The 10,442-nt window shown below is 42.9% G+C and overlaps 1 protein-coding gene across 3 annotated transcripts; it reads left to right on the forward strand.

The window, feature by feature from the left end:
- The first annotated feature begins 7,915 nt into the window (after positions 1–7,915).
- Positions 7,916–10,166, forward strand: LOC103627254 (golgin candidate 2). Of its 3 annotated transcripts, XM_035959196.1 has the most exons (7): positions 7,916–8,168; positions 8,273–8,351; positions 8,843–8,946; positions 9,023–9,082; positions 9,557–9,614; positions 9,829–9,884; positions 10,035–10,166. In XM_035959196.1, the coding sequence occupies exons 3-7, from the start codon at positions 8,857–8,859 to the stop codon at positions 10,149–10,151; spliced, it is 381 nt and encodes a 126-aa protein (XP_035815089.1). In that variant the 5' UTR covers positions 7,916–8,168; positions 8,273–8,351; positions 8,843–8,856; the 3' UTR covers positions 10,152–10,166. The 3 variants fall into 3 exon arrangements, with proteins under 3 accessions (XP_035815089.1, XP_008645764.2, XP_008645763.2); XM_008647542.3 differs by lacking the exons at positions 7,916–8,168; positions 8,273–8,351 and having other exon boundaries at positions 8,838–8,946; positions 10,039–10,158; XM_008647541.3 differs by lacking the exons at positions 7,916–8,168; positions 8,273–8,351 and having other exon boundaries at positions 8,839–8,946.
- Positions 10,167–10,442: the final 276 nt, after the last annotated feature.

Consider the following 10,442-nt stretch of genomic DNA (forward strand, 5'->3'; position numbering starts at 1 on the left):
ATCTCTACTACTCCTTATGTCTTTAGTGTAGGCGTCCACAGTTGCTTGGTTCTGCAACAGTAAACATCATAGGAGTATTGTTATCGTGTTATTATACGGTTCCGTTGCAACGCACGGGCACTCACCTAGTAGGTACATAAGTAGTAGTAGAGATATATCTAACATTCAATTCAATTATAAAGCCATACTGTTGGCATTATAAATGAATGACCTGATAATGACTCTACAGTACTGTACTACAGACTCTACAGTACTGTAATACAGATCACGCATGCAACTGTGTCTTTTTGCCTTGGTTGACACAGATGGAAAAACAAACAAACAAAATGGGCATAGACTGGTGTTCACAATATTTTGGAACAGGCATTAGCTGTAAAAGATGCAAGATGGCTTACGATTATTATTATCAGTGTGTTCCAACTGAAGCTCACCATTTCCCAGCAAATTCCTCCCAACTGTACTCCACTTGTAGTTGGAAACTCGACAAAGGTATATTTAACATGTGGAATGAAAAGCTTGTTTGTTCTGTTGGAATTGGAAGTAGCTGTAGCAGGATAAGTGACACAACTACCTTCTCAACGATGCTAGTTCCTTTGTGCAACCAATTCTTATTACTAAAGTCCCCTGGTGCAAATCAGTCTGCACAGTATACCGCACCACTGAACAGTCAGCACAGGCATGGCTATCAGATCAGATGGACCAAAAACTGGGGATTGCCTCCTGCAAAGGCTCCAAACCAGAGTTTTTTTTGACCCTCTCTATTGGCTTTAGCACAGACAGATAAGAGGAAGGTGGAAGCAATGTAAAGTACAAAAGAGGCTTCAACCCCAATCCAGGTGGAATGGAAGCAGCATAGCATGCAGTGGAGACAAAGCAAAGGCACACAGATAATGTGGTAGCATAGTTCACAAGGAAGAACCAGCAGAGAGCCAGGCGGCCGTCCATGGCCAAGCATGTGACTTCTCCAATGCATTTATCTGTCTGCACACGGATCATGGCATGCATGTGTCAGCATAAGTGTCGAATCTACCTAGTTTGACGATGACGGGCATCCCAATGTTTGAAGGGCCGGTTACGCAAGGCTTTGGAAATTTCTGAACCGACCAATGTAACGAAGAAATTTCTTGTCCATGCATGGCCAGGCCACTGATCGAGCAAGCAAATTAAACCACACGGTTTGTTGTGCGCATGCATTGCATGCTTGATCAGAAATGCTGAGCAAAATTCCAAACCACCTCCTAGAATAGAATCCTAGCTCCTACAGCGAAGCCGATGCAACATTTCGCACTGCTACTACTGTATTAATTACTGTCTAAACAAAGAAAGAAAGAAGAAATGAATGAACCCGTGACCTGGGAGCCGATGATGACCGCGCCGCGGTGCAGGAAGAGGGTGAAGCGGCTGGTGAGGTTGAAGCTGCCCGTGAGCCACCTCCCGAGGGGCACGTCGAGCCTGGCCCCTCCCCCACCGGCGGCCCTCGCGCCCAGCTCCGCGACGGCGCACCGGAACGCCGCGGTGTTGGGCGTGGCGTCGTCGCCCACAGCCCCGAACTCCTCGACGGATGCCCATACCTCGCGCGCCGGCCCCGCGCCCGCGTAGAACCCCGCGCAGCTGTCTCCGGGATCGAGGGGGCGAGAGCGAGGGGCGATCGGGAGGGCTATAGATCATCTAGAACACTGGCTCGTCCTTCGCCTCTCCGAGATCCGGCGCTAGGAAATGCTCCAGATCGACGGAGGAGGACAAGAGCTCGCTGGGGATGGTGGGGATCTGGACGTACGCGACCTCTGCGGGGCTGGGGCGGGCGCCGATGCGAGATTGCCGGGGGGGAGGAAGAGGGCGGAGGCGTGGTGATGCCGGTGGGGCTGGGTTAACGCGAGGGCGTGCGCGAGATCTGTGGGCGAGGGCATCCAAGCGCGGTCGTGGGAGAGAGCGGTGGGAATGAGCGGAGCGGAGCCGACGATGCCGTGGCAGTGGAGGCAGAACCGTGCACCATATCGGTGTGTGGACGCCTACACTACGTTCTTAATTAGTTGTAAAGATAATATTAAGGTGAGGGCAGAGGGTGGCGGTGTTGCTCACTGTTTTCTTGCAATGCCTTATGCCTGTGCACTTTTCAAAACGTTGTATAAAAACTAGGATGTACGGCCACCGTACCCCTGTCGGCGAAGATTTTAGACCGGCCGGGAGAGAGGAGGAGGAGAAGAAGAAGAAGATACATGGGATTCCCACAGCCGCACACACAAGCTGTGATCCGGTGACGTCCGTCCTGTTCCTACAGCGCTAGATTATGATTCCTTCATTTATCACTATGATTCGTTAATGCATTAGAAACTGCGTCGTGTCGAAACGTCATTCGTCTATGAGAGGAGAAATAGTATAATATAGTAGGACGATTACACGGTATCTACGCAGAGCGAAATAAATGGAACGAAACCAAATCAGACGGATGCGTCGGCGCCATCCAGAGTTCCAGACGGAAGCTGCGCGTGCATGCATGGAGTCGCTTGCCGCGGGGATCCAATAATGGGCGATGGGGCTGGGCCCGCACGTCGGCCGGGCCGGTTTGACTTTGACCAGACCATCATCGTCGTCGTAACGGAGCAGTTGTGTTATCGTCAACTGCAAACGCACGCGCGCGTGGCCAGATCGCGCTGCTGCAGCATTTTACATTTTTACTATATATTATTCGAATTTCGGCACGTGCCGTGTGGCCTGTCTAACGACGACCGTTTACCACTCCACCTGCGGATTTATCAGAGCGGCACTTGATTCACTTTCAGCGAATCCTGGATGCTTCGATACCTTTTTGTTCAGCTCATTCCTACTACTTGTACTACTCTTGCTAGTTCGTAGTAGCTTTCACCAAGTTCTTTATGACTTACTACGGTTTTAGGGTCTGTTTGGTTCGCTACCTGACTTGCTACACTTTGCTTAACTTTTCTGTTTAAGGTTAGTTCTTCAATTCGAACGACTAACCTTAGATAAAATATGACCTAGTTAGTCACGAACCAAACAGGCCCTTAATCCAACTACAACTATAATTTCTATATTATTTTATTTCTATATATTGCAGTTGCAACAGTCTAAACACCTATAGCAGCTACGGCTGTAGGGTAGCCGAATTTGATCGGATCACAATCGACTGCATACCACATATATAAAAAGAAGGTACTCCTACTAGTGGTTTGTTTTGTTATGACCAAACCAGACCAGACCAGACCTGTTGATCGAGCGGCAACCTGACAGGGCTCCTAATTTCCTAAACCATGCGCATATGACCAGAGGCTACTATACTGCGGCGGCGACCAGCTCTTTGTGTGTGATTGATCGTATCAAACCTGACGAACCGTTCTGAAGAATTAGTGGTATACTATAATAAGGAGGTAGCAGGAGTCACGAAAGGCTCGGATCTTCTCTACTTGTACACCGTACCTACTGCCTGAAAGAATTTGCAAAAAAGGTGGTGTAGTACCGTACTCATTTTTCCTATTGCGGGGGCGCACGTTTCTCATCCACTCCTCGATTTTCCGGTGATGCTCGCGCGCGCGCGCGCAAATCGAAACAAAATTTAAAGCACGCACTTTTGGTTGCCACCGCAACTTTCAGAAATAGAGCACGTACGGCAGTACGGCACCTACTGTACGCTTCTTCGGCCTTTAATTCGTGCGTTCCAACAGATCGGCTATACGGATCCAGTCCAGGTTCACGGGATCCGCCGCACTTGCTAAAATTTTTATTCGGTGCACTTGTGCTAGCCGAGCAAGTATAACAAGGTGACTATAAGGATCAAAACAGTTGAAAAAAATTCGGTAACTTTTTGGTATCGTTTACCGGATTTTCCACCCATTTTGGGATTTATCGGTATATATAAAACATGATAATGTGTTCCGAAAACGGCACGATAAACAGTGAGATGTTTTTACCGACCGTTTTTGGATTTTTTCGAAAAAATCTGATAAATTTCCCGTATTTTTCATATTCGGTAAAATCCAGTAATATATCATATTTACCATATTTGGGAAAATCTGGTGATTTCTCATATTTAGGAAAATCATCTTATTATTCATAAGTAAATACTTAATGTTAGTATGATCATGTTATTACTTATCGATACTAGTCACTTCTTAAACCAACCATTTCATAATAGATTGTATTTAAATATCATGTAATTTAACTTATGTATGAATGTATCGTGTGTTTGAGACTTTTGTATTGTATGGTTAAATTTTTTGAGTGGACATATATGATCATTTGTGTATGATAAAGACTACATATTTTGTATTTGAGACTTGTACGGGGATGCGAATGAACAATAATATGTTGGTGACTTATATATTGTGTGGTTAAAACTTATGAGTGAACAAGCATGCTTAATTGTGTGTGTGGATAAGACTATGTATTATGTATTTATGTGATCGATACTTGTTTGTGTAGTAAATAAACAATGTTAGGACTCATTTATTGTGAGTTCTCTGATTTATTAAGTTACCGTTTTCCGATCGATTCCGAGGTATTTTGTCTAGATTTATCCATTTTTTATATATCGGAATTTGCGGGCCATAATCTGTTTCATATTTTCCCTGTTTTCCAATTTCGATCGAACAAAAAATTATACGAGTGAAAACAGTGAGAGGGTTTTTCGACAGTTATCGATTGTTTTCACTCCTAAAGGCGACGGAGACTGACTACAAGAGATACACGTTAAATTTATGGAGATGTAGAAGAAAGAGAAATAGAGAGATAATAGAAGCGAGTTGTTGACTTAAGTAGCAGCTGAAAAGCGGGCTGCTAACGGACTTCAATACACTTTGTGAGAGAAAGAGATAAGCCAAATATTAAATGTACAGTCTATATTATAAGATGGTTATTATATGACTAGACTTTTAGTTGGTTATATATAATATAACAATATCATAAAACCTATTCACTACCGGAATCCGAGACTTTGCCGAGTGTTGGATTCTTTGCCGAGTGCCTTTTATCGGGCACTCGGCAAAGAAGGCTTTGCCGAGAGCCGCACTCGGTAAAGTTAGGCTCTCGGCAAAGAGCCTCTTTACCGAGTGCTGGACACTCGGCACAGGACCCCACTAGGCAAAGACAAGTTTCACTACAAGAAACTAATAAATGTTCGTGGGTTAATTTAAGAACGTGGGTACCGACGTTCTTAATTGAGTTAAGTTCATGGGTTTGTTGAAGAACGTGGGTACCCACGTTCTTAGTTTAAATTCGTGCGTACTAGCTAAAACCGTCGAACTTATCGTATTATGAACGTGGGTACCCACGTTTTTATATTAAGTTCGTGGGCCACGTGGACACCGTCGAACTTAACCCAAAAACCTAAATCCCCAGCCCGCCCATACGACTCTCTTCTTTCTCGCCCACTGCCGCACGCACTCCACCGCGCCGCCGCCAGCCACCGCGCTCGCTAATTCCATTCCATGTGGCTTCATCCGCACCGGCGCTCACGAAACCAAACCAGCAAAGCTCGGCACGTGATCCTCCGTGGCGTGCGCGCGCGCCACATCCCCGCGCCCTCTTGTCTTGTCTCCCACAACGGGTGTTGCCAAGGTCCAAGTCCAAGGCCGTCAGGACTTTGACGACGGGCAGGTCAGCCGGTCTCCTCCCATGGGTAAGCACTAAGCAGGCTATTGCTGGCTTTCAGTTCAGGCAGGCCACTGTTAGGTCCGAACCAAACACCGCAGCCGCATTGTGGCTCTCAGTGAGTCTTGCTCGCCCGAGAAGCTAGAACACGAGAAGCGACCGTGGAATTTCTGGAGAAGCCGCCGCTGCGTTCAGCAGAGCGGAGCTACAGTACGCGTGTTATAGTCCTGCTATACTTGCACTAGCATTTTATTTTAGTAGTAGTTGACAGTCGTGATGCTCCAACCACCAGATTTTGACATGGCCTACCGTCAACACAACTATGTTCAATTATCCGAGGGATGGAAAAATTCGGCTACGGTTTCCTCTAGGAAAGGTCGCAGAGCACCAGCGGGCACCTTCGCAGGCAGTCCGCAGACGATGCGGTGGTCACTAGTCTGTCCGTCCGGTCAGGCGGAAGCGGTGGCGCCTCCACTAATCATTTGGTTTGCCTGGCTTTTGCATTCTTCGCGGTTGTTGTACTGTGCAAAAAATACCATGCTGCTGAAATATGCATGATTTTTTCAAATACAATTTCACCTCCATTTACGGACTTCAGTAGTGATCAAAGCACGACACATTGTATCTCATGCTGCTAAGTTTTGAGATGACCATACATGTCTCTTATGATTGTGCAGGAATTAGAGAAATCGAAGCCTGTCATACTAACTGGTGACCTTAATTGTGCGCATCAGGAGATTGATATACATGACCCTGCTGTGAGTAACCATCTATTTGAATTTCTTTATGCTGTATCGTAATTTTTTAGTCTCTCACTTAATTGTATCCTTATTTGGCGGTTTGTTTTATGCTACAAACACCTTGATCCCAGTAATAGAGTAGAATGACAGAAGTTTAGCCGTGGTTTTGGACCCATGTTAGATCTGAGATTTCTGATCCAGTTTTATTAGAAAGCTTGAAGAGTGGAGAAAATTGTTGCCCAAAGTTGCAAGAAACCGATAAACCTTACATTGCATTGTCATGGTGTCGTTCTTTTAGCAACCTGTACTCCTTGTTGCTCATATCTATATGTATATGTCGGTGCCCTCCATCAGATTGGAATATGTGATAAACATTACCGGTTTTGCTTTAGCTACTTCACCTATCTTTTCTACATGGTCTTTAACCCATTTTTAATACCTGTTTTCCAGGGAAATCGTAGAAGTGCAGGCTTCACAAACGAGGAAAGAGAATCATTTGGGACCAATTTTTTGTCCAAAGGGTTTGTGCTGGCAGGTGCTCTAAATGCTCATAATAAACTAGAAAAAGAACATGATGGCTGCCGAAGTTTGCGTGGGCAATCAGGGGTTTCCTTCTCTCGAGTCCTAGCAGAAGTGTTGAAGAATTGATTGAGTATTCAGCACGGTGGAATTTTCAGATTTGCAGAACTTCGAAGTGAAATACTGACTGAAGTGCCTGAAAATACAAGGTTCTGTTTTCTCCACACAATTTTGATTCGTCCATCTGTACTCTTTTATTCTTAGAAAATAAGTTATTACATGAGTCAGATAGAAACTTCCTTTTTCATGGGAATTTTTCTTGGTGCACGGACAAAACTGCTGCTAGCACTAGCACTGCTGCTTTGCACTCTGAGATTGTCGATTTTATCAAGCCAGCTTTGGGGAAGCTTGAAGGTGAATATGTGACCAATGACCTTTATGACCTCAATGCTTGTATTTAGTACGTGACGAATTTGTGATTGCAACTGGAGTCATTGCTTGCTGCTATTTTTCTTTGGTTGTCACCAGAGCAGAGACCCAGTTTGGTGCATATACATTAGCTGAATATTGGCACTGTAACACTGTCACTTATTGGAGGATTATTTTTCGACGATGTTTGCAATGGATGCAAGAATCTTGCCCGTCATTTCATTTCATCATTTGTTCTTAGTTCTTACCATTGGAGAAACATAAATACATATATAGTGCCATAACTACTATGTAATTGACAAAAAAAATTCTTTCATCTGACACACACACCACATAAGATGACAGTTGTGGCTATTCCTAGATGTACAGTAAATTGCAGCACATATGTCCTTTTCTCAAGAGGTCATTGCTATATTTTAACACATTGGTTTTTGTGGCGTAGGATAAAATCATTGTTGGTTCAACATCATGAATGACACTTGGCATCGTTTGTTCTAAGTTTCATGTTGTGCATTGTGTTTAAGGTCCCATATCATGCCGCAAGCAGTGTAATATTAAGCATGTTGGTCACACCTTGTGTAAGTAATTCTTGTTAATGACGCTCTTAGTCTTTTATTTTTCTTGTCCATTGAGACATGTGAACAGATCTTTTTTCTATTGGCTATTCTTCAACAGATAAGAAGCATCATATCAAAGAAACTGGGGCCTTTTGAGCAGGTAAAAAACATGGATGAATCACAAGCAACTTCCTAATATATATGAATGCAAATGAAGTTTTGCATTATTTAACTTTTAATCAAGGGAATGGTCCAAGGGTGCATCACTGGAATAAGCTCGAGACCACAAGTGTCATATATCCTCTAATCTTTACTCTCTCAGGTATATGCATGCTTGGCATTGTCTTAATTTATTTAGCACTTCTAAACTAAGAATATGTTAAGCTCTTCGTATTTTGTTTTCTATCCTAATTTGTCTCCATTCAGCTTCATAGTATGGTGTCTATCAGAAGCTACGCCTTTCTACTTAAAAGGTTTCAGCCATGGCTGTGCTGAATTTGCAACGGTAGGTTCCAGTTGAATACGTTCATTGCTACAATGAAGCCGTTTTGTTGTTTGATATCAACTTCTTGTAGCTGCTAGCATTCACAACGAGCATAATTATGAGGCCAACTGAAGTGCAGCCAGATAGGAAATAGATGAGCTATTGACCTCTATGTCAAATGAAGTAGTATCATATAATTTCCTTGCTGGGCCACATTATCAGTTGATCAACACTTCACAGCGGCTAGCGGGTAGTATTTTAGTAATAATTTTAGTAATCCGCTCAGAATCTGCCCAATCTCAGAATATGCCCATATTCTGTACTGCATTTGAGCTCAAAATCCCGCACATATTTCATTGGTTATGGAACTGTAAGTTCATCTGAAGTACTTATAAGGCAGATTCAAGTATTCATTTGCAAAACCATTTCTACACACAAGTATCCTGGTGAGATGGTTTCTAGAAAGTAGTGATTCCTTATCAGCTTCTTGTTCAACATGTTTCAAGCTTCAGAGTTGCAGACTAGTATGATTGAAACATTGGAAGCAGTGGAGATAGAGAAACAGAAACATCACAGCACTAGAATGGAAGCCCTTGCACGTTTGGCTAGACTTGAGGTATATGCCTGTCTACAAACGACCCCTACCCAATCTTCACAGGTCTTAGCAATGCTCTTAAAGAGGGTTTTCACAGGTTACAAACGGTGAGCTTGCAAAGTCACTTGCCAGGGAACAATGGAATCTGGAAGTTCAAGTATGTTTTCTCTCCCCCCATCGTATATTATGTTTTTGGGCTTAAGATAAGAAGCAATGGATAATCTACAGACTGCCCTGCTCTGAGTCGACAGCAGATGTAGAGGCAAACTATAGATGTGACTATGCATAGATAGTTGAAAGCATGGGTTTTTATTCTTCCCTTCAAGTTTAGAGAATGCTGACATTTTCAAGAGCCTACACCTTAACATGTGGTCCACAATGCTATGACTAGACAAAATTGATACATTCTGGCAATGGAATAATGGGTTAGTCTAGAGTGACCTTGCACTGCAGTTCTGTGCACAAATGTAATTAACTATTTTTTGTTGCTTTCGTATTGCTGGAGTCCGATATTTTACCATAACAACTGCTAGCTATGCGTTGAATGTGATTCATAATCCATAGGTGTTTCACAAATTATACAATGCTCTATTGTTAAACTGAAAACTGTTTATTCTTGATATTTGAATAGGTAGATCAAGTGGCGCAGCTTCGAGAGGAAGTTGAATTGAAGAAACTTGCTCAAGATAGTAAGTTGACCATGACCTTCTTTTGGGGGCTCTCTGGCTTAGAGTTTACTGTGTTTTTAAGCACTTTTAGTTCGTTCTTAGGCCAACGCTATATTATGCTGACTTATTTTGTTTTCTTCTTGAACCTATTTAAGTATGACATGCCATTCTTTTTGGTTTCGACTAATAGCACTTTTTTTTGGTATGTGACCGTTGTTACCATTCCATGAACAAGAATACAGAAGAAAGCTAACAAAGATACAAAAGACAAGTGCCCCTCCGGTTGATGAAGTAAGCAATCAACTTACATTTGCCAGTGGCTTTTCATTCCACTCAACTGATATAATATTTAATTGAGCCTTTTTTTAGTAGAACTATTGACTCCTCGAAAACATGTCTCTTTACCTTATCTATTTGTAATATGTGTTAACTTTTGTCTAGATAGAATCTTTGAGAAGGTTCAAGCTGGAGGAAGAAATTATTGATGCAGAATACACTCTGACATGTGACAGAATTGTGAGCTTGAAGGACAAGGTAGGTTTTCCCGTGTATGACTGACCTCATGTATTGATTAATTCTTATTTACAAATGGTAGTATTGATTCAGGATTTTTTTATAACTATAAGCTCAATTGGATATTATTAGTCTGCCTTATTGATCTCCCATATATCATAGTGTCTTGGTCATTGTACTGTGGTATAACATTAAAGTGAGGCTAGTGCTGGCTACAATTTATATATCGACCAATGCAAGAATGAATATATATAGGTTGTAGATGATCTTTTTGGTTCAGCTGTTCTTGCACGCATAATTAATATCTTTGTGTACTTGTGATTTAATGCCAGTTGT

This window comes from Zea mays, chromosome 5, assembly GCF_902167145.1.
Source record: "Zea mays cultivar B73 chromosome 5, Zm-B73-REFERENCE-NAM-5.0, whole genome shotgun sequence".
In the NCBI taxonomy this organism is placed as follows: domain Eukaryota; kingdom Viridiplantae; phylum Streptophyta; class Magnoliopsida; order Poales; family Poaceae; genus Zea; species Zea mays.

What these genes read in the sequence shown, in the direction of transcription:
- LOC103627254 (XM_035959196.1), top strand. Translation starts at nt 8,857, where the DNA reads ATGATTGAAACATTGGAAGCAGTGGAGATAGAGAAACAGAAACATCAC. An exon ending in CACGTTTGGCTAGACTTGAG is followed by an intron (nt 8,947 to 9,022) that starts GTATATGCCTGT and finishes GGGTTTTCACAG; the next exon opens with GTTACAAACGGTGAGCTTGC. An exon ending in AATGGAATCTGGAAGTTCAA is followed by an intron (nt 9,083 to 9,556) that starts GTATGTTTTCTC and finishes ATATTTGAATAG; the next exon opens with GTAGATCAAGTGGCGCAGCT.